Below are 24700 nucleotides of genomic sequence, written 5' to 3'. Positions count from 1 at the left end.
TGAACTCCTGGGCTCAAGCAATCTTTCCAAAGAACTGGGATTATAGGTGTGAGCCTCTGTGCCAGGCCAGACTTTTTTCTTACTCTGTCACCTGGGCTGGAGCGCAGTGATGTGATCTCAGCTCACTGCAGCCTCAACTCCCCAGGCTCAAGCAATCCTACCGCCTTGGCCTCCTGAGTAGTACAGGTGCACACCACCACGCTGGGGTATTGTTTTTTAATCTTTTGTAAACTTGAGGTCTCACTATGTTGTCCAGGCTGGTCTTGAACTCCTAGGCTAAAGCAATTCTCCTGCCTCTGCCTCCCAAAGTGCTGGGATTACACATAGGAGCCAGCAGGCCTGGCCAAGATTTTTAAAAAAAAATTGTCTAAGTTTAGGGTATGGAGCAAGTAAATTTTAATAGTGCTTACTTCTATATAGTCTGTACTGAGACAAGACTTGGCCACTGTGTCGGGGAGAAAGTGAAGTAGGTCTAAATACTTAATTGTAATGAAATCCCAGATTTCCAAAAAAATCAGTTAAGGATTTTAATATTTAGCTAGACGGCTATATAGCAGTTATATACTATGTCCTTTATTAAGAAAGGATTAACGGCCGGGCATGGTGGCTTACGCCTGTAATCCCAGCAGTTTGGGAGGCTGAGGTGGGAGAATCTCCTGAGCTCAGGAATTCAAGACCAGCCTGGGCAACATAGGGAGATCTCATCTCTACAAAAAAATTCTATTAAAAAAAAAAAAATCAAAACTAATGATGCACTTCCAAGTTTTTAATATGAGGAAAACTTTCCTTTTCTTATCTAAAATCAATGGTAATTTACAACAAAATCTACTCAAGGGAATGGTTACACAATACACTAGACACAAATCTCAAATTGTTTTCTCTGTATTTTACTGTCACATTGCCTCTTTTCTTAATAATCAAGTAAATATTGTAAGACTATAGGTGGCTATAGTAAAAAAAAAAAGCAAATAATTACTATTATTCTTAGAGCTAATAAAACTAAACTGTTTTACTTCTGGTTTGCTTCTCAATTAGGGTTTCTAAGTTTTAATTTAAGAAATGTCAATTCATTTTTCTGCTTTTCATTAAAAAATAAAAAACCTGTAACTTTGGAAAAGTATTGACATAGGTTTTTAATATCAAAATGAGGGAGAGGCAATAGATGTAGTGTAATTATTCATTAACTTCCTAATTTAAACTCAAACATCTCTTTCCAACTTTAAGTAAAATTACAAATTAATGCCCACCACTATATCTTGGAAAATTAAAGCCTTATGATATTTAAATTAATTTTACTGGTATATTTCGAGGATCAGGCAAAAAAATTAAAACGTTAATTTTTTGGTCACTAATACCCCACCATAACAGTCCTGCCAACTGGTATTAGAAGCAGTTGATTTTTCAGGTCAATCAAAAGAAAGTTATATCTGATTTATTCATTTTTTCATTTTACCTTCAGGATGTAGAGATTTCCTGGCTCACATTTGAAGAATGTGCTTAACTATTTGAGGAGTTTTTAAAAAAAGATTTTTTTTTTACGAATTTATACTTGTCATGTAACTGCTTCTCAAATAAAATCACTGCTTATTAAGCACATGGCATGCATGCCTCTTACTACACTATCTAATGACTACACTGGCTGTTTTTAACCTAAAAAGATGTTTACATTTTATTATTATTTTTTCACTTAGCCTCGACTTGAAACACACTAAAAAGATGTTTAAAAGGCCACCAAATCAAACTGTATAAAGTGAGGCTCAACTATCAGCCACAATTATAAAGCTATTCATGTTTTAAATTTCTAGTTTATGACCACAATTGTAGTCATTCTATGTTTTAGCTATTTGTAATCTTTAACTCTCATGTTTAGTTTCTTCTCTAATGTTTTCTATGAAACAAAACTATCTTCTCATCTCAAAGAAAGTGCTTGCTTTTTATTGTTAAAAATTCTAGATATAATAAAAATAGAAAGGCTAGCACACAGGGGAAGATTTAAATAAATAACTGTTACTACGCCACACTTCTGTTGGCTTTTTTGTGGATTTTCTTTTGTTTTGTTTTTTGAGACACGGTCTCACTTTGTCGTCCGGGACCTCTCTGGGCTCAGGTCATCCTGCTGCCTCAGCCTCCCGAGTAGTTGGCACTCCAGGCACATGCCACTGTGCTCGGCTAGTTTTTTTTTGGTAGAGACGGAGTTTCACCATATTGCTTAGGCTGGTCCCAAACTCCTGGGCTCAAGTATTCTGCCTACCTCAGCCTCCCAAAGTGCTAGGATTACAAGTGTGAGCCACCACACCAGCCTGGGGAAATCAAAAGTTGGTTCTTTGAAAACAAAAACAAGACTGACAGACTGTTAGCTAGAATAATAAAGAAAAAAAGAAGATCCAAATAAGCACAATAAGAAGCAACAAAGGTGACATTACAATGGATCCCACAGACATACAAAGGATTCTTAGAGACAATTACGAACACCACTATGCACACAAACTAGAAAATCTAGATGAAATAGATAAATTCCTGGAAATATACAATCTCCCAAGATTGAATCAGGAAGAAACTGAAACACTTAACAGACCAATATTGAGGTCTGAAATTGAATCTGTAATAAAAAACCTGCCAAACAAAAAAAGGCACAGATCAGATGGATTCACAGCTGATTTCTACCAGACGTACAAAGAGCTGGTATTAATTCTACTGAAACTATTCCAAAAAAATAAGAAGAAGGGTCTCCTCTTTAACTCATTCTATGAAGCCAACATCACCCTGATACCAAAACTTGGTAAAGACACAAAGAAGAAAGAAAACAAAGGCCGATATCCCTGATGAACATAGATGCAAAAATCCTCAACAAGATACCAGCAAGCCAAATTCAGTGGCATATCAAAAAGTTAATTCACCATGATAAAATAGGCTTCATTTCTAAGATGCAAGATTGGTTCAACATATGCAAATCATAAATGGGAGTCACCACATAAACAGAAAAACAAAAAACATATGATCATCTCAGTAGACATGGAAAAGGCTTTTGATAAAATCCAGCATCTCTTCATGATAAAAACCCTTAAGAAATAAATCCATACTGAAGGAATATGCCCTAAAATAGTAAAGGCCATCTATGACAAATATACAGCCAACATCACACTGAGATGGGCAAAAACTGGCAGCATTTCCCTTGAGAACTGGAAAAAGACAAGGATGCCCACTCTCACCACTCCTATTCAACAAAGTACTGGAAGTCCCAGTCAGAGCAATCAGGCAAGAGGAAGAAATAAAATGCATCCAAATTTAGGAAAAGAAGTCAAATTACCTCTCCTCACGGACAATGTGATCTATACCTAGAAAACCCTAAAGACCCTATCAAAAGGCTCCTACAACTGATAAATGACTTCAGGAAAGTTTCAGGACACAAAATCAATGTACAAAAATCACTGGCATTTCTATACACCAATAATGTTCAAGCTGAGAGCCAAATCAAGAATGCAATTCCATTTACAATACACACATACACACACACACACACACACACTCCTAGGAATGCATCTAACCAAGGAGGTGAAAGATGTCTATAGGAAGAACTACAAAACACTGTTGAAAGAAATCATAGATGACACAAACCAATGGAAAAACATTCCATGTTCATGGATTAGAAGAATCAATATTGTTAAAACGGTCATACTGCCCAAAGCAATCTACAGATTCAATGTCATTCCTATCAAACTACCATCATTTTTCACAGAACTAGAAAAAAAATTCTTAAATTAATATCGAACCAAGAGTCCAAACAGATAAAGCAATCCTAAACAAAAACAAAGTCAGAGGCATTACACTACCTGACTTCAAACTATACTATAAGGCTACAGACTAAAACTTCATGGTACTAGTACAAAAACAGACGCAGACCAAGGGAACAGAATATAAAACCCAGAAGTTAAGCCACACACCTATGGCCATCTGATATTTGATCAAATTGACAAAAATAAGCAATGGGGAAAGGGCTTCTTATTCAATAAATGGTGCTGGAATAGCTGGCTAGCCATATGCAGAAGAATGAAACTGACCCGTTACTTTCACCATATACAAAAATTAACTCAAGATGGATTAAAGATTTAAGTGTCAGGCCTCAAACTATAAGAATCCTTTAGCCAGGCTTGGTGGCTCATGCCTGTAATCCCAGTACTATGGGAGGCCAAAGTGGGCAGATAACATGAGGCTTGGAGTTCGAGACCAGCCTGGCCAACATGGTGAAACCCTGTCTCTACTAAAAATACAAAAAGTAGCCAGGCTTGGTAGCAGGCATTTACAATCCCAGCTACTTGGGAGGCTGAGGCACGAGAATTGCTTGAACTTGGGAGGTGGAGGTTGCAGTGAGCAAAGATCGCGCCACTTCACTCTAGCCTGGGCAACAGAGTGAGTCTCTGTCTCAGAAAAAAAAAAAAAAAAAAGTATAGCAACAAAAACAAAAATTGACAAGTGGGAGCTAATTAAAGAGCTTCTGTAAAGCAAAAGAAACTATCAATGGAGTAAACGGCCTATAGAATGAGAGAAAATACTCGCAAACTACGCATCCGACAAAGGTTGAATATCCAGAATCTATAAGGAACTTAAGCAATTGAGCAAGGAAAAAACAAAACAACCCTTTTAAAAAATGGGCAGAAGACATGAACAGACACTTAAAGGAAGACATACAAGTGGCCAACAAGCATATAAAAAAATGCTCCATATCACTAATCATCAGAGAAATACAAATGAAAATCACAATGAGATACCATCTCACATTCATCAGAATGGCTACTATTAAAAAGTAAAAAAAAAAACAAAAAACAGATGCTGGCAAGACTGCAGAGAAAAGGAAATGCTTATACACAGTGAGTGGAGATATAAATTAGTTCGGCCACTGTGGACAGCAGTTTGGAGATTTCTCAAAGAACTTAAATCAGAACTACCATTTGACCCAGCAATTGCATTGACTGGGTATATATCCAAAAGTATATCCAAAAGAAAGCAAATCTTTCTACCAAACATACACATGCACTTGCATGTTCACCACAGAACTATTTACAATAGCAAAGACATGGAACCAACCTAGATGCCCATCAATGGTGGACTGGATAAAGAAAATGTGGTACATATATACCACGGTACTACACAACCATAACAAGGAATGAAATCATGTCCTTTGCAGCATCATGGATGCAGCCAGAGGCCATTATCCTAAGTAAATTAATGCAGGAAAAGAAAACCAAATACTGTATGTTCTCACTTACAGGTGGAAGCTAAACGCTGGTACTCATGGACGTAAAGATGGTAACAGTGAAACCGGGGACTACTGAGGGTGGGGAAAGAATGGAGGATAAAGGTTGAAATCGAGTACTATGCTAGGTACCTGGGTGATGGGCTCATTCATACTCCAAACCTCAGCATCACACAATAGACCCAGTTAACAAATCTACACGTGTACCCCCAAACCTAAAATAAAATAAAAATAAATAAAAAGTATAGGGACACTGCTTTACATGTTTTCCTTGTGCTAATCCTAGTTTTGTGTACTTTTGTGGCCTACCAGGTAAGGAGAAGATGTTTTCAGAATCACAGCTTTGATCTACAGAGATGCTAATGTTATACCCCTTATGCTTGGGGCTTAGATTTGAACTAGTGCTATGAATTGACTGTGAAAGATTCAGTGAAACCCTTTGAGATTCTGCCAGCAAAAATGTAATTCAAATTTAAATCTAATCAACATTCACTGAGTGCCAACCATATGCCCAGTATGATGTTATGCACATGCTAACATTTGCAGCCTTAAGCTACAAATATAAATAAGTTTACATAAAGGCACAAATAACATAGTTTGTATTCTATGCAATAAGACTTGTCTTAGAAGAATATATTCTGAGGGTTTGTCATAACTACTGATTATCGTTGAAGGCAAGGAAAAAGAAACCAGGAAAGTGATTACATAAGACAAAAACCAGAAAAAGGGATACTCAAACAAGATCAAATTTTATTTTATTCTATTCTATTTATTTTATTTTATTTTATTTATTTTATTTTTTTGAGACAGAGTTTCGCTCTTGTTGCCCAGGCCGGAGTGCAATGGCGTGATCTCGGTTTACCGCAACCTCAGCCTCCCGGGTTCAAGCGATTCTCCTGTCCTAGCCTCCTGAGTAGCTGGGATTACAGGCATGCACCACCATGCCTGGCTAATTTTGTATTTTTAGTAGAGGTGGGGTTTCTCCATGTTGGTCAGGCTGGTTTGAACTCCTGGCCGCAGGTGATCTGCCCGCCTTGGCCTCCCAAAGTGCTAGGATTACAGGCTTGAGCCACCGCACGTGCCTGGCCTATTTTCTATTTATTATTACTATTTTTTTTTTTTTTTGAGACGGAGTCTCAGTCTGTCGCCCAGGCTGGAGTGCAATGGCACGATCTCGGCTCACTGCAACCACCGCCTCCCGGGTTCAAGCAATTCTGCCTCAGCCTCCTGAGTAGCTGGGATTACAGGCGTCTGCCTCCACACCTGGCTAATTTTTGTATTTTTATTAGAGGCGGGGTTTCACCGTGTCAGCCAGGCTGGTCTCGAACTCCTGACCTTGTGATCTGCCCGTCTCGGCCTCCCAAAGTGCTGGGATTACAGGCGTAAGCCACCATGCCTGGCCTTCTATTATTAACGATTTTGTTTTAGAGACAGTGTATCACTCTATCACCCAGGCTGGAGTGCAGTGGCACAATCACGCAGCCTTGACCTCCTGGGCTGAAGAGATCCTCCCACCTCAGTCTCCTAAGTAGCTAGGATCACAGGTGTACACCACCACGCCCAGCTACTTTTTTGTTTCTTGTAGAGATAGGGTCTCCCTAAATTGCCCAGTTTGGTCTCAAACTCCTGGGCCCAAGCAATCCTCCTGCCTCAGCCTTCCAAAGTACTGAGATTACAGGCGTGAGCCAGCACTCCTGGCAAAATTCATTTCTATTAAGATATTTTTAACAAATTTCCCATCTGGGTTAAAGTTAACCTTGAGATGGAGCAAATTTTAAGCCTACTGATGAGATTTAATTTATTAATCCCAGTTGACAAGGAAAGGGATTCCCTAAAATCGGAATTTCAAGAGCAGATACCAAATCATTAAATAGTTTCCAACTAAATGTCTGTAGAGCCTACCATTTTGATTTGACTCAAGGTGTCACAGAGACCCTGAGCTTCTCATTAGCTTGGCATTGACAGTTTAACCCCATTTTCCCTTTCTAATCTCACATTTTCTATCTTCTCACAGGAATCCTCTATCCCAGTCAGGCAGTTAGTTCTATTTCCTCCTTTTCCAAACATGTCTCCTACGTTCTCATCTTTGCTGTGGCTTAAGATGTTTTTTATTATTTGAATAAACCACTCTTCATTTCTCTTCTCGTTGTATCCAAATCCTACCTATCCTTGATTAGCTTAGTACTACTTCCTTGTAGACAGTATTTCAGGTGCTTATATTTTCTTTATGACTATATTACAGAAATCCATGTAGATCTAAGTCTTGAGAAATGTGGTAAGAAGATCTGGATTTGAGTTTTAGGTATATTATTTATTAGCTTTGTAACCTTGGGTAAGTCATTCAGCTCAATCATTCATCCAATGTGAATGAGACATAGTTTCTTATTTCAAGATACTCATAATGGAAAGGATATTAAATTTTAAAAAAGTCTATAAACATGACAATATAATTAAGACTCAAATGAGACAACAGAAATAACAGTATTTTAAAAACGGAAATAGAAATATAAGGTATTTAAGAATTCCTCAAACTAAGTTTTCAGTGATTTTAAAATCATGGTATATTCCTTTAAAAATAGCTCACGTTTGGAATTCAGGGTTCAGAATAGAAGCCAAGTTGAGATTCTGGGATCCTGCTGGCCTGGAAAGACTCCTCTAAATTAAGCTATACTGTCTGTGGCCCTTCTTAAAAGATAGCTGCTCCCTAGCCCATTGAAGGTACAGACAAGGGTTTGGGAGCAGTTTTATATAACATGGCAGTTTTTCCTAAGATTTCTCTTTCAAAGAGCTGCTTGGACTGGTGCTCTTACTATGTTTATAGAGATGACCACATCATAGGACCTAAAGCCAGCTGTTTAAACTCATAAAACACTCAATTTATAAGCTGCAAGTTAAGACTTTTAGATTTGGTAATTCCAAGAGACTCACAGTCCTAGTTACATGACTATGAGTTACAAGGTTCTGTTACGTACATTTCTTTCTTTCTTTTTTTTTTTTGAAATAGAGTCTCACTCTGTTGCCCAGGCTGGAGTGCAGTGGCATGATCTTGGCTCACTGCAACCTCTGCCTCCTAGGTTCAAGCAATTCTCGTGCCTCAGCCTCCCAAGTAACTAGGATTACAGGCACCTGCCACCACGCCCAGCTAATTTTTGTATTTTAGTAGAGACGAGGTTTCACCATGTTGGCCAGGCTAGTCTCGAACTCCTGACCTCAAGTGATCCACCTGCCTCGGCCTCCCAAAGTCGTGGGATTATAGGTGTGAGCCACCACACCCAGCCTTGCTATTTATATTTCTATTGATTGATTGATTGAGACAGAGTTTCAGTCTTGTTGCCCAGGCTGGAGTGTAATGGCGCGATCTCAGCTCACTGCAACCTCTGCCTCCCGGGCTCAGATGATTCTCCTGCCTCATTATAGGTGCATGCCACCACACCTGGCTAATTTTGTATTTTTAGTAGAGATGGGGTTTCACCATGTTGGTCAGGCTGGTCTTGAACTCCTGACTTCAGGTGATCCACCCACCTTGGCCTCCCAAAGTGCTAGGATTACAGGAGTGAGCCACCGAATCCAGACTACTTATTTTCTTAATGCAATAAACAGGAGTACTTATCTCCCCTGTAAAACACTCATTTCACAAAGGACAAAATGTTTGACTGGGTGTGGTGGCTTACACCTGTAATTGCAGCCCTTTGGCAGGCCAAGCCAGGAGAATCACTTGAGACCAGGAGTTTGAGACCAGTCTGGGCAACATAGTGAGGCCCCATTTCTATGAAAAAAAAAAAAAAAAAAATCTAGTCAGGTGTAGTAGTGCCAGCCTGTAGTCCCAGCTACTTGGGAGGCTGAAGCACTCACTTGAGTCTAAGAGATTCAGGCTACAAGTGAGTTATAGTCAAACTACTGTACTCCAGCCTTGGTGACAGAGTGAGACCTTGTCTCATAAGTAAATAAATAAATAACAGAATGCCCGCTAATTAAATAATCTTTTAATTTTATGTTCCTAAACAGAAGCACACTAATAACAAATTAATGTTTTCTGCTATAATAATAAAGAAGAATCCTAAAGAGAGCCCAGTATTTAAAAAAGAGAAGAAAATAGAACTACACATTTAAGCTACTTTTATTAGGGGAAAAAAAAATCTACTTACGGCAGTGGCTCGAGAAAGTTCTCGACACGTACTAAGCAGTCCATTTTGTAAATCATCCCTTTGTAACACCACTGTCTGAATGGCTGCTGGGTTATCTGCATGCATTTCTATCTCTTGGCTGGCTGATAGCAAAGCTTGCTCAAGCGTGTACTATTATAATAAAAAGAATTACACTTAATGTTCTGCATCATTGTATTAATTCTTTTTACTTATCAGTGTCCTGATAATAATCATATTAAGTAACATCAATTGTAGACAATAAACATAATTGTCCTACTTTCTCCTTGTGGAGTTGCTGAAGTTTCTCTTCCAGAGCATGCACCACTTTATCTTGTTCACATAATCGGCTTAACTTGGCCTAGGTTATAAGAGAAGATGTCTTGTTAGCAATTTTTTATTTTTTCTGTAACTGGAGGTAGGCAGTCATTATATGACCAAAAATCTTTATTTCAATCAATAAAATAAAAGTTAAAATATAGCTTATAAAGATAGAATGCTTAAAAAATAGGCATGCAAGCATTTTGCCTCTACAATCTGCTAAATAGGTTAAGTGATATATGCAGTCCTTAATTAAAATGCTTACTGGATTCTATTGTTACATATTTAAAAAATCACACTCTTAGATTCTTAGAAAATAATATAAGCAATAGATCACTTCTAATTGAAATACAAATAAAAATATTATTAATGGAGAAAAATAACTTTCATCAGGGTTTTAGTGTTTAAATTCTTAATATTACCCTAATTTCTTAATTATGAAAGTACAAGAAAGTATTCTAATAAAATTTCAATAGTACAATAAACCAGTTTTAATGTTTCAAAACGAAAACACTGGACAAATTGGAAATATGTCCCCAACTTTATGGCATAATGACACATAAGCAAGAAATTTGAAACTTTACCTTCTTTGCCATTTATCTATTAAAATAACTACCTTATCTTTGTCAGACAACAAGATTCAGCCTACACAAAATGAAAGGTGTTAAAAAGAAAAAGTGGGGGGCTGGGCTCGGTGGCTCACCCCCGTAATCTCTGCACTTTGGGAGGCCAAAGTGGGTGGGTGACCTGAGGTCAGGAGGTCGAGACCAGCCTGGCTAACATGGCAAAACCCTGTCTACTAAAAAAAAAAATACAAAAAGTTAGCTGGGCATGGTGGCGTGCTCCCGTAATCCCAGCTACTTGGGTGTCTGAGGCATAAGAATCACTTGAACCCAGGAGGTGGAGGTTGCAGTGAGCTGAGATCATGACACTGCACTCCAACCTGGGTGACAGAGAGAGACCCTGACTCAAAAAAAAAAAAAAAAAAAAAAAAAAAGAAATGAAAAGAAAAGGGGGTATAATGAGGGAAGAATGTATGGCAAATCAGCAATCTAAAATATGATTTAAAAGAAACTAAATTTAAAAAGGAGTAGTGATAAAATTTCTAAAGGCCGAACTTTATCTGAAAAACATAGCAATTCTTCGTCTCCAGTCTCCAGTCTTCCATAACTTTTTTTTTTTTTTTGAGGCAGGGTCTCACTCCATAACCCAGGCTAGAGTGCAGGGGCGTGATCTTGGCTCACTGAACCTCTCCCTCCTGGGTTCAAGAGATTCTCATGCCTCAGGCTCCCGAGTAGCTGGGATTACAAGCGTGTACCACCATGCCCAGCTAATTTTTGTATTTTTAGTAGAGACAGGGTCTTGCTATGTTGCCCAGGCTGGTCTCAAACTCCTGGCCTCAACTGATCCGCCCGCCTCGGCTTCCCAAAGTGCTGGGACTACAGGTGTAAGCCACCGTGTCCAGCCAATCTGTAACTTCTAAAAATCAGAAACAGTTTTTACTTTCATTTAAGTGATGCTTAATGCGTTGGACTGCTAACAATAGGGAGCAGTGGGACGCAGAGGGCAGGGAATAATAATTTAGAGCACACACATAAAATATGAATTTATCTGATGTCACTTTGGAGGACTTTGGAGAAAGAAGTTTTTTGGTCATGCTTATTTCCAGTGTTTTTGGCAGAGAATACGACAGAGTACTGACAATACATATCATACTAATACTTACATCAATATCTACTTCTTCAGGTCTGTATTTGTATAATGTGCCTCTACCTTCATCTTGTGACAGCTATAAGAAAAAAATCATATAGCAACTTAAAAAATCTTATTTAAAAATATATTTAGCCTATAATTAATACTTTGGATTTATATTAAATATATATAACATAACAAAAATGGATTTTAATGATTCTTATACTTTTAGAAGTTTAATTCAAACACTGATCAACAAAGTAGAAAAATACTTAACAGTGATATAATATGCAAGATACGTACGAACGATGTATGTAACAAGCTTGTTAAACATAATAATATGCTGGTCAAACAAAACTAATACAGTATCTTACATTATTGCTTTTAAAGACACACATTATTTTAATAAAAAAATTGACAAATACAATCGTAGCAACTGTATCAAATCAAATACTTAAATTAAGCATAGTTCAACAGTCAAAACCATCCTTCACGGTATACACATAATCACACACTGTATATGTGTACACTCAAATGTCAACACATCTTAACAAAACCTATAACATATTGTATACATATATATAATATATAAACACACATACACAATATAGACTTATCTTGCTCTTCTGTCTTAAGAACTAAAAGATAATGAAGGAAAAGGATGGGTTTAATTGAAAAGAGGAAAATCATTCGAAATCTCATAAAACTGAAAGCCTATGTTATAAACTATGGATAGTCAAATTTCATAACAAGTTTATGTGTGTTAGTTGACTCCATTTATGTTACTATATTGTAAGGAATTATTCAGTGTACTTAAATATCCTTTCTTCAGCTTCTTCCCAGTATATTTTGGTTAAAAGATATTTTGGTTACTTCTGATCGTGCTTAGCAAGATTTCAATAGCCATCCCAGTCAGTTATACTACAGATAACATCATAGCCTCTGCAGGCAATACTTCACTATTTTTCTTGTCTTTTGATTTTTATATTGACTGTGAGAAAATAACAAAAACACAGTAGAAAAAATTTAAATGGGGCTCATTGCATGTTTACTAAATGGCACAATTTTTTCAAGGTGGAGTTAGAAGTAATGTGTCCCAATTATATTCCAGTTTAGAAAACTAAATTTCATATATGCATAATACATAAGAATGTATAAATGACAATTCTATATGTTTTCTCTATGAAAGAAACTGCTTGACAGTTACAGCTTTAAAAGGAAGCATTATTTTAAACAGGAGATAACTTTGAATTGATCTAGAAATGTGGGAATCAGGAGAAGGTTAAAAATATAAGCATTCCAAACATACAATAATTCCTGGATTTATATTTCATTTCAAGACATTACTTTCACATACCTCATGCAAATGAATCTGTGACTATTTAAGAGTATGCACAGTGATTGTTAAACCACAAAACTTTCATAGGAATGAATATGACATGAAAAATGAATTTAATGACTAAAGTTAGAATACTCTTACACTACTCAAAATAAGTATCCTCAGGTGTGTCCTGAGAAGTGTCAACTGTCATTGTAAATTAAAGCACCTAGATCCAAGAAAATAATTTATATTCCTATCTGGAAAAAAAGTAATATAAAGTAAGTTTTAAATAGGTAGATCTATGATAAAAAATGTAAGACAATGCCAAAATTCCATTTTCATATTTATAACAAATTAAAGATGAAAGGTCATAAGCTACTAAAAGTTCAAATATAGTTTGCTTAATATTTATTTATTTATTTTTTGAGATGGAGTCTCGCTATTGCCCAGCCTGGAGTGCAGAGGTGCGATCTCGGCTCATTGCAACCTCTGCCTCCAGGGTTCAAGTGATTCTTCTGCCTCAGCCTGCAGACTAGCTGGGATTATATGTGCACCATCATGCCCAGCTAATTTTTGTATTTTTAATAGAGACGGGGGCCATGTTGGCCAGGCTGGTCTCGAACTCCTGACCTCAAGTGATCCTCCCATCTTGGCCTCCCAATGTGCTGGGATTATAGGCGTGAGCCACCACACCCGGCCGTAGTTTGCTTAATATTTAAAGTTAAATGCAAAACAGCTTTACTAGACTACAGAATCTGAATATAACTAGCGGACAGTGTTTCATCTAGATTAAAATATCAAATGTACCCTATATCTCAGAGTTAACAGAAAAAAATATTAGTATATTAAAGTGAAAACTTAGTAATTTATAGTAAATCTTTAGGATATTGATATACTATTTTTATTTGGGGACTCTTATTGCAGATTTATTTTTACATCAGTTAGCATATCATAATAGAGAAAAATGTCTACTGTAGTTACAACTTTAGAGTGATATATCCTTTATAGCCATATAAATATCATATCAATCAGATTTTTGTGGTATTTCTACTTTTAGTACCACTGAAATTTTTCTTTAAATCTTTTATCAAGTTATTCAATAAAGATATTCATTAGACATCAACTAACCAAATCCTTAAACCTCTCCCCACACATTGCTTTTACGACAGAAGAAAAGCATAAGAAAACAAAATTTTTCCTTAAACAAACAAAAAACGCCTTCATAGAACTGAAAAGGTTGCTATTTCGTCCTCAACATGAAAATCCTGACCCCTCATCCCAACCCCCGGCCCTACCAAAAAAAAAAAAAAAAAAAAAAAGTAAATTTCATGAGCATTCTGGTTAATTCAAGTTTTGCATATTTAAGTTCATGGTAACACTGTTTATCATTTTTTTCAAATACACCTTTAGCCAAAAAAAAAAAAAAAAAAAGGTTTGGTTTGAATACTTCATTCGAAGTACCTTAGCAACACTAGAAAAGCAAATGAAAAAATGGGCTATGTAGTAATTACATAAACTGGTGCAGTGCTCCAACTTCAGGTTGAGGAGTGTATTATATAGATTTTATTAACTACATAAGGACATGTGTTATATTTTATTTAGGATGTCGGAACCTTTTAAAGTATCTGATAGTTTCTTTTTTTATAAAGCTGTCTTGGCATTAAAACAAAGTTACTCATGTTAATTAAAATTTAACTTCAATATCCCTTAGGTATGTGGACTATATACATTTTAGAGTATATGAACATAATACATAAACTCCAAAAAGGAGTTTTGGGGAAATATTTTAAAATTTGATAAAATTAGACATTATATCCATAGATGGCAAAAAATGCTCATAGGACTATAGGCATTTGTTGATATTGCATCTTTTAGGACAAATTACCTATCAGGTGATTAATTTCACTGGTATTAATCATGTTATAAAAACTATGGTCCTAAAATGTAACTGTGAAAGGTGGTGTAGAATACAGAATGCTTAAAAAAAAAAAAAAAAAAAAAAAAAAAGAGATAGTATCTCATTCTGTCACCCACCAGGCTAGAGCACAGTGGTGTAATCGTAATCACAGTTCATTGCAGCTTCGGACTCCTGTCTCAGCCTCCTGAGTAGCTAGGACTACAGGTGTATGCTACCACGCCTGGCTAATTTTTTTATATTTTGCAGAGACAGGGTCTTGCTTTGTTGCCCAGGCTAGTCTCAAACTCCTGGGCTCAAGCGATCCTTCAGCTTTGGCCTCACAAATTGTTGGGATTACAGGCATAAGCCACCTCACCAAGACTGGATTCAGTTTTAAGTCTTTTTTATTTGACCAATTTTAAGAAAATTACTGCCTAGGTAATTTCTTGAGTGTTCTCCAAGGAAGAAAGATGCAAACATTTCCAAAAACTGAGTGGCTATGATTCAGAATAAAATAGGTTATAAAACATTTTGCCATTGTATTTCTAGCTAAATATCAAGAACTTATTAATACAACATTGTCATTCAACTTCAGAAAAGCAAACTGTAGCAGTACATTTTCCCTGGATAATAACATCATGAGGGAAACCTGGAGAAAAATAAAATATAATTTCAGTTTGTGCAAATTTATAAACACAGTTTAAAAAATGTGTCAGGCTGTCACTTTAATCTATTAAGGATGCCCTGCATAATAATTAAGTCCTTTACTAGTGGCTGAATAAAAATAAGACAGTTTGAAGACTCCCTAGCCTTAACAGCACTGAGAGTTAACACTGATTTCCTGGTAACTGGTGACTCAGCCATGCCCAGGCAAGGCTGCTGACATTAGACATTCAGATCTTTCTGTTCTGTACAATTTTAGTTTTCTTTTACATATTAATATAAAGAAATATTTATACAAATCTATTGCTCTTTCAGTATTCAAGGTCAGTGATGCTATAATGTGCCAGTCTCAGACATCTTCACTTTCCCCCCCACCCCCAGCCCTTCCCATTTCAGATCTTCACATTTTGGGAAAACCCCAATTAGAACTTTTAATGCAACTGAATAATTTAAACTATCAGACTTCTGCATCATGAACCATGAATGTTGAGCATTATATATTAAAAAAAGCCAATCAAACCAAACAGGAAATCCAGGCTACCATTCTCATCTAAAATATGCAAAATGTGATAAAAACATAACCTATTATAACAAAATCCCTTTGATCTCATGTCAATTTAGCATCATATAGATGATGATATATTTTACTGACAGCTTCAGACACTGCAGAAGGTATCAGTTTTGGAGTAAGTATTAAGACTCTCGGTGTGGTACTTTGGAATAGAGTACCAAGGTCTATAATCTGGTGACTTTAAGAATTGAAAGATTCCATTTTCTTTTGATAAGTAAAGCTGTTTAACTTTAAATATTTAATAGCTTGTTAATCTCTTTATTGCAAATTTGAGACTATTTTCAGTCATCTAATAATATACTTTAAATATTTTGAAAACTGTGCTGAAATACAAGTCACCCTCTGATCAACTGTATCCATTCCTCAGTTACATGGCCCTGTGATGCAGATCCCATGGCAACTAAACCAAACAGAGGCCTTAAAAGCCACTGTGAGCTCAAAGTTGTTCTTTTTACTAGGTGCCTTATATATTTTAATCAAAATATATATTCATTTTTCATGTTAGTTAATTTTCTTCTTCTGCATGATTTTTAAAGATTGTAAAGGTCATACGCCAGAGTAATTTGAGGGTGTTGAAGTGGAAGAAGCTGATGTTGAGAAACACATAGCTAGAAACATTTAGACCATGAGATACACAAAAATTTGATAGAAACATATATGACTTCTTTTGCAGATCTGCAGATTACTAAGGTTCCTAAGTTAAAGCCAGCCAACTCCATGACACACATTTTGAATAAAAAACAATAGGGTAACTTATGATAGTCTTGACGACTGCTTGAGAATGGTAAGAATACAGTGACAAAATACCCCCGGTATGTTAAAAAGTGGCTATCTTTAAGTTTTACCATACCATGGTACAGAAACTAGATTTAAATAACGCCCATACAAATATAACGTATTCTTAAAACACTAGGTTGGGGGAAGTTGTGGAGGGCTACCCCTGAAAGTAAATATTTTTACAAAGTCTTTTCCCTAAAAAATAGGTATAATGCTTTTAAAGTTAATAAAACCATATGAAGATCTAGTAATTTTGCAAATGTACTGCAGACCTCCAAGTACATATCAATCAAATACTCTGCACAAAAACTTTAGGAAAATGGCACATTTAATATTCAACAGCAAAATGTTCAGCGAAGCCATGCTAAGAATACTGCAGCATCTTGAAAAGCATGGATGAATTGTGGTTTTCCAAATAAACATAAACAAAAAATAAAATAAGAAAAACACTGATGTCATGAGTAAATCTGAGAATAAATCAAAACTGTCACTGAGGGATTTTGCAGATGATAAAGCAGTATCATTCACTGTCCAAGACCTTACTTGCTGGTACAGTTGGGGTCTTAGCGCCGAGTTCTCAATCATTGTGTGAACCATGGTGATAATAGGTTCATTTTCTTTCATCTATTTCAAATCAGGAGGAGCATACAGCAAACATCAGTTTACAGCATAGCTAGATTTGAAAGACGACACTGTAAATATAGCCTCTACTTTAATATCTTCCTAATAGTGCAGTTGTTTACATTTTACCCCATGGTTGTACAGATTTAATTCATATAAACCATTTCAAACAAGTATTAAATGCTGTGAAATACTTCCAAGAAAAAACTACTAATTGCAACACTGTCACAACTAGTTCTACTTCATACATACAATCACAATATAGTCAATTAATGAATATTTCTACATATACTAAAATAGATGATAAATCATAATTCAAAGGGTAAACTAAAGGGCGAGAACCTACACAATCAGGAGAAAAATGGTATAATTTAATTGATTATGAATTCAGTAATAAAGCTGAAAATGATATTCAGTTCTGTGTAAGGTGATAAAACATTAGTTCTCTACAAATATTAAAATATAATATACTGAATGTGTCACTTAATCACATATTTTATTAAAGGTAATCTTGACATTTATAGACACTCTATTTTGGATTTTCTCACAGTATAATACCACATGTAGAATTACTCAAGGATATGCAAACTAAGACCTATTCAGCAGAGACTTGGTATGTCTCCTCAGCTTCTAAAAAGGAAGTCTGAAACCAAGCTTAACATTTCCAGCTATGTTGTACTTAATTACTGCCTCTAGAAAAATATTTGTTTTAGCAGGCTCTGTACTTGAGTTAAAGCACTCAAAAGACCATCATGATGTATATAGTAAAAGGCCAAGAAAGCTTTACCATTTGTAAGTAGACAGGTCTGTTTATAATGGTAATTTGTAACATTTACTTTATGTAATTTTCATCTTTCATATATAGAAAATAAGCATTTCTATCGTGGTTGACAAATGCTACTTTACTGATTCAGCTAAGTCTACAACAAAAGTTCATTAATCTCAAAATTAATAAATATTAATATAATGTAAGAAAAAACTAAATCTTAAAACTTTTTCTAGACAATTATATTTTCAGTCTAATTGCCAATAAAATTTGTTTAGTTATCAAATTAGAAACCTCTTGTGACTGGTTTAATCTACTTTTTAGTCAATTAAGTGATAAAAACACATGCTTATCTTTTAACAATATCCCAATTAAAAGTTTCATTCAGACTAGACCGTTTATTTTTAAATCTCTGTGCCTACAACTGCTTTTTGGAAGTGAGGATATTAAAAAAAAAAACTTCACTGAAGAATAAATTGACAAATTTTAGTTGTACATCAATGACTTTTGACAAAAGTATTCATATATGTAACAATCAAAACATACAGAATGTTTCCATCTACCCAGGTAGTTCCCTCATGTTACTTTACCACCAACCTGATTAATTAATTAATTTTGTCAAACTTATTAATTAAATGTAAGGGTATTTGGAACAACACATCAGTTAAACAAAAAATTCTTACTGTTATGGTGATCTGTTGCCCAGATTGGAATGCAGTGGCCCTATCATGGCTTACTGCAGCCTCAAACTCCTAGGCTTAGGCAATCCTCCCACATCAGCCTCTCGCATAGCTAGGACTACAGGCACATGCCACCATGCCCAGCTAATTTTTAATTTTTTGTAGAGACAGGGGCCTCATTATGTTGCCCAGGCTGGTCTTAAACTCCTGGGCTCAAGCAATCCTCCTGGCTCATCCTTTATAATTGTTTTGGGGGAGCCAGGAACCTCGCTCATAAGAGATGGTGAAATCGATAAAGGTTGTGTTCTGTTTCACTGACCGGCCGTTATCCCATCTCTCTTCCTTTCCTTGGGTCTGCCTATTCCTCGAGACACAATGATATTGAAATTAGGCCAATGAATAACCCTACAATGGCTTCTAACAGTGCAAGTGAAAGGAAGACTTGCATGCTTATCACTTTAAATCAAAAGCTAGAAATGATTAAGGTTAGTGAGGAAGGCATGTCAAAAAGCTGAGACAGGCCAAAAACTAGACCTCTTGTGGTAAACATTTACCCAAGTTGAGAAGGCAAAGAAATAAGTTGTTTAAAGAAATTATAAGTGCTACTCCAGTCAACATACAAATGATAAGAAAGCAAAATAGCCTTGTTGCTAATAGGGAGAAAGTTTTAGTGGTCTGAAGAGAAGATCAAACAGCCACAACATTCCCTTAAGCCAAAGCCTATTCCAGAGCAAGGCCCTAACTCTCTTCAATCCGATGAAGGTTGAGAGAGGTGAGGAAGCCGCAGAAGGAAAGTTGGAAGCTGGCAGTTTGGTTCTTGAGGTTTATGGAAAGAAGCCATCTCCATAACACATAAGTGCAAGGTGAAGCAGCAGGTGCTGATGGAGAAGCTGCAGCAAGTTATTCAGAAGATCTAGTTAAGATAACTGAAGAAGGTGGCTGCATTCAATGATAGATTTTCAATGCAGATGAAATAGCCTTGTATGGGAATCAGATGCCACCTAGGACTTTCATAGCTAGAGAAGGGAAGTCAATGCCTGGCTCCAAAGCTTCAAATAGAATCAAACAGGATGACACTCTTGTTGGGGGCTAATGCAGCTGGTAATTCAACCTGAAGCCAACGCTCATTTACTATTGTGAAAATCCCGATGTTAAATCTACCTTGCTTATGCTCCAAAAACGGAACAACAAAGCCTGGATGATAGCACATCTGTTTACAGCATGGTTTACTGAATATTTTAAACCCACTGTTGAGAACTACTGCTCAGAAAGAAAGATTCCTTTCAAAATATGAGTGCCCACTGACAATGAACCTAGTTACCCAAGAGCTCTGATGGAAACATATAAGGAGATTAATGTGGTTTTCACGACTGTTAACACAACATCCATTCTGCAGCCCACGGATCAAGGATTCATTTCAACTTTCAATTATTATTATTTAGGAAATGCATTTCATAAGGCTCTAGCTGCTACAGATAGTGATTCTTCTGATGGATATGGGTGAATTAAAGAAGAAACTTCTGGAAAGAATTCACCATTCTAGATACTAGATATTTGTGATTTAAGAGAGGAGGTCAAAATAGCAACATTAACAGAAGTTTGAAAACACTGGTTCCAACTCTCATGAATGAGTTTGAGGGGTTTGGAACTTCAGTGGAGGAAGGAACTGCAGATGTGGTGGAAATAAAAAGAATCAGAAGTGAAGCCTGAAGATGTGAGTGAATTGTTTCAATCTCATACTAAAACTTGAGTTTTAGTATGAACTACATCTAACTGCATCTTATGGATGAGCAAAGAAAGTACTTTCTTGAGATAAAATCTACTCCTGGTGAAGATACTGTGAACATTGTTGAAATGACAACAAAGCATTTAGAATATATAAACTTGGTTGATATATATATATCAACCAATATATAAACTTGGTTGATAAAGCAGCGGCAGAGTTTGAGAGGATTCAGTTCAATTTTACTTTTTTTTTTTTTTTAATTTTTTGAGACAGAGTTTTGCTCTGTTGCCCAGACTGGAGTGCAGTGGAGTAATCACAGCTCACTGCAGCCTTGACCTCCCCTCCTGGGCTCAAGCGATCCTGCTGCTTCAGCCTCCCAAGTAGCTGGGACTATAGGCATGTACATTTTTAATCCTGGCTAATTAATTTTTTTTTTTTTTTTTTGCAGAGACAGGGTCTTGGTATGTTGCCAAGGCTGGTCTCAAACTCCTGGCCTCATGCAATCCTCCCACCTTGTCCTTCCAAAGTGATAGGCATGAGCCACCATGCCCGACCCCACTCCAATTCTGAAAGAAGTTCTACGACGGGCAATATGTTCTCAAACACCATTGCATGCTACAGAGAAATGTTTTCATGAAGAGAAGAGTCAATTGATGTAGCAAACTTCATTGTTGTCTTATTTTAAGGAACTGCCACAGCTATCCCAACCTTCAGCAACCACCACCCTGATCAGTCAGCAAGCATCAACATCGAGGCAAGACCTTCCACTAGCAAAAAGATTAGGACTTGCTGAAGGCTCAGATGATCGTTAGTGTTTTTTAGCAATACAGGATTTTTTTTCTTAGACATAATGCTATTGCACATTTAACAGAATACAGTATAGAGTAAGCATAACTTTTACAGGCACTGGGAAACCAAATAAAAAAAAAAACCCACGCCCAGCTAATGTTTGTAGAGATGGGGTTTTGCCATGTTTCCCAGGCTGGTCTTGAACTCCTGAGCTCAAAGCAATCCACCCGCCTTGGCTTCCCAAAGTGCTGGGATTACAGGCGAGAGCTACTGTGCCTAGACTGCATTCTTTTTTTTTTTTTTTGAGAGGGAGCCTCTCTCTGTCACCCAGGCTGGAGTGCAATGGTGCCATTTTGGCTCGCTTCAACCTCCGCCTCCCGGGTTCAAGCAATTCTCCTGCCTCAGCCTTCTGAGTAGCTGGGATTACAGGTGCCCACCACCACACTCACCTAATTTTTGTATTTTTAATAGAGACAGGATTTCACCATGTTGGTCAGGCTGGTCTCTAACTCCTGACCTAAGATGATTCACCCGCCTCGGCCTCCCAAAGTGCTGGGATTACAGGCATGAGCCTGGCCTTCAAGTTCTTTAAAAAAAAAAAAAAAAAAAAAGAATACACATAATTCACTTCTGGTTTGAATATGAGAATCCTAGAAACCATTTTAAGAGTGGTGTTAACAGTCTACATATTGTGTTGTGAGGAATCAGAGGAAAGACTAAATAGTACACGTAGGATGTTTTAAGGATTCACTTGAAATGAGTTAAATGCTTTGCTTCTTGCTTTAATTCCTTCTTTGAAGTAATAGGTAACACAGATTTACATTTAATTGTTAAATTATAAAGCTATTATAAAAGGCAGATTATTTCATAATAATAGGAATGAAAATGTATGATTCAGGCATTACACAATTTTCTTTTTTTTTTTTTAAAGTTTAAGGGTTTTATTATCAAAGTCTTGTAAAATAATTTCAGAAATTGTACATCAACATGGCACAGAATGTAGCCTACTTTTGTTTTTACTGCACAAAGTGGAGCTTGAAATGTCTGTAACAAAGAAAGCAGTTGCCTAACTACTTTGCATATATAACATGAAATCACTGTGTGCCTAAGACTACTACTGCAGTAACACAAATTTATCGGTTTTATACAACTTGAGATTTTATTATTTTTTTTCAGACAGAGTCTCACTCTGTCGCCCAGGCTGTAGTGCAGTGGCACGATCTAGGCTCACTGCAACCTCCACCTCCCGGGTTCAAGTGTTCTCCTGCCTCAGACTCCCGAGTAGCTGGAATTACAGGCGACTACCAGTAATCTTTTTATTTTTAGTAAAGACAGGGTTTCACCATGTTGGCCAGGCTGATGTCGATCTCCTGACCTCAGGTGATCCGCCCGCCTCGGCCTCCCAAAGTGTTGGGATTACAGGTGTGAGCCACTATACCCAGTCAAATTTGTCTTATTTTAAAAGCATATGAAGGTCAATTTCCAACACTGAGTTTAAAACAAATAAATTAATGAAAGAGTGGAAAATTCAAAATAAGGGCAAGAGATGAGTTTTTTTTTTTTCTTTAAGATGGATTCAGGATAGGTAGATTGCTTTCACTGATGTAGATGTGGAATAAATTATTTCAGGAAAAAAAATTCCCAAACATCTTATGAAAAACTATACAACTCTACTTCAAAATATACTATTTACTCACTGCCAAAGACAGTTTTACTTGAAATCTTGTTTCTGTAATTAAACCCTAATTAGCCATCAAAAAAGGTTAGTGCATAATAACCATTCAAAGTCAAACCAAAATCACAAACATTTTGCTACAAGGCTTAAAGGATTATCTATTTCTTTTTTTTTTTTTTTTGAGATGGAGTCTCGCTCTGTTGCCTAGGCTGGAGTGCAGTAGCGCAATCTCGGCTCACTGCAATCTCCGCCTCCTGGGTTCAAGTGATTCTCCTGCCTCAGACTCCGGAGTAGCTGGGATTACAAGCATGCACCACCATGCCTGGCTAATTTGTGTGTGTGTGTGTGTGTGTGTGTGTGTGTGTGTGTGTGTATGTGTGTTTTTTAGTAGAGACAAGGTTTCGCCATGTTAGCCAGGCTGGTCTGGAACTCCTCACCTCAGGTGACCTGCCCCCCTCGGCCTCCCAAAGTGCTAAAATTACAGGCGTGAGCCACCGTGCCTAGCTGGATTATCATTTCAAATGCTCATTTCCAGATGGAAATGTTAATTTGTCATGTCAACAAACAAGACCATAAGTAGATCCATCATGTTGGAGGATTTTAATGACATTTAGGATATTCTTGCCACAATAACATGCATTTCCTACATGGCTCTATTATGGCAACGAATAAAATTCTGTAAGTACTATAAATGAACTTAATAAAGGAAATCATATGACATAAACAATCTATTCTTGCTGTAGATGCATGTAGCTTTTCATTTTTGTTATGAAGCAGCACCAACAGTAAAATGGGTTACACCATCAGATTTCATAAATTCACAAGAATTGCTTATGTCATACCATTTTCTAAAAGCTTTTTGATGTAAATAAGTAATATCAATAACAAGAGCTTTATAACCATTAATAACTCAGAGCTATATGCATCTAGGGTTGCGATGAACAAATACAACATTCAGAAATCACACAAAGGAATGACACTGATGCATGTATACAGCTGGATTCCCATAGAGGCAATATTCAGTCACTCATATCCATGTCTTCCTCATGATGATCATTCCCATTCACTTTGGGTTCTCCTAGTGAATCACCAGTTCCCTTTTCCACAGAACGTTTCTTTGTTTTAGGAGAACCTGCTTCTATTGCTTTCTTCTCTTTTTTTCTCTCTCTCACTGTCATACCCTTGTTCCTCTTCATCATAAACTCGTGTAACTTTTACATCTGTATCACTCTCTGATTTTCTTTCCCGGTCCTTTTCCTTACCTTTACTCTTCTTCTTGCTTGTTGAGCGTTCTCTTTCATCCCTATTTCTTTATCTTTCTTCTTCTTTTTATGTTTCCCAGGGGATGGTGAGAGAGACAATTTTCTTTTAGGAGACCGAGACTTTTTAGGAGATCTTGTTCCACTCCTGCTTCTTCGTTGTTGTCTCTCTGTTTGTACTTCTATAATGTCTAGCTGTGCTGTAACTTTCTGGGGGTGTTTTAGAACATTTCTTTTGTCTTCTTTCTTTTTGTCTCTCGTTTTTGATGTGCTCCTTGAACTTCTACCTCTCTCTCTGGAATAAGATCTTCTGTGTCTTGGGCTTTTGAATCATCAACGACTCCTAGACTTACAATGTAATCACTCTCTCGGTCTGCTCCTTGATTGTGTCTAGAAGATGAGAGTCCTCCTCCTCCTAGAATGTGATCTTGAATACCTTCCTTCTTCTTTATCTGGTTCTATAGCAGCCGAAATTAGGGAGTGTGCTTCTTGTACTCTTTTCATAGCTTCCTCTATTTTTTTTTGAGACAAGAGTTTTGTGCTCGTTGC

At 36.7% G+C, this 24700-nt stretch overlaps 1 protein-coding gene across 11 annotated transcripts in view; it reads right to left on the bottom strand.

Annotated features, from left to right (window-relative positions):
• PLEKHA5 (pleckstrin homology domain containing A5) overlaps positions 1-24700 on the bottom strand; it is a 242703-nt gene that overhangs the window by 42877 nt on the left and 175126 nt on the right. For 10 of the 11 annotated variants that reach the window (XM_054442322.2, XM_054442324.2, XM_063672478.1 and 7 more), the window contains 3 exons: positions 11441-11503; positions 9674-9754; positions 9397-9546 (listed from right to left, as the gene is read on the bottom strand). In XM_054442322.2, coding sequence (XP_054298297.1) covers positions 9397-9546; positions 9674-9754; positions 11441-11503 — 294 coding nt within the window. Of the gene's footprint in view, positions 1-9396; positions 9547-9673; positions 9755-11440; positions 11504-12008; positions 12045-17178; positions 17260-24700 lie in introns of all 11 variants that reach the window. The other variant, XM_054442315.2, reaches the window with a different exon arrangement.

This window comes from Pongo pygmaeus, chromosome 10 (genome assembly GCF_028885625.2).
Source record: "Pongo pygmaeus isolate AG05252 chromosome 10, NHGRI_mPonPyg2-v2.0_pri, whole genome shotgun sequence".
Classification (NCBI taxonomy): Eukaryota; Metazoa; Chordata; class Mammalia; order Primates; family Hominidae; genus Pongo; species Pongo pygmaeus.
The sequence above is the reverse complement of the archived record's forward strand: the minus strand, read 5'-3'. Positions and strand labels throughout refer to the sequence as shown.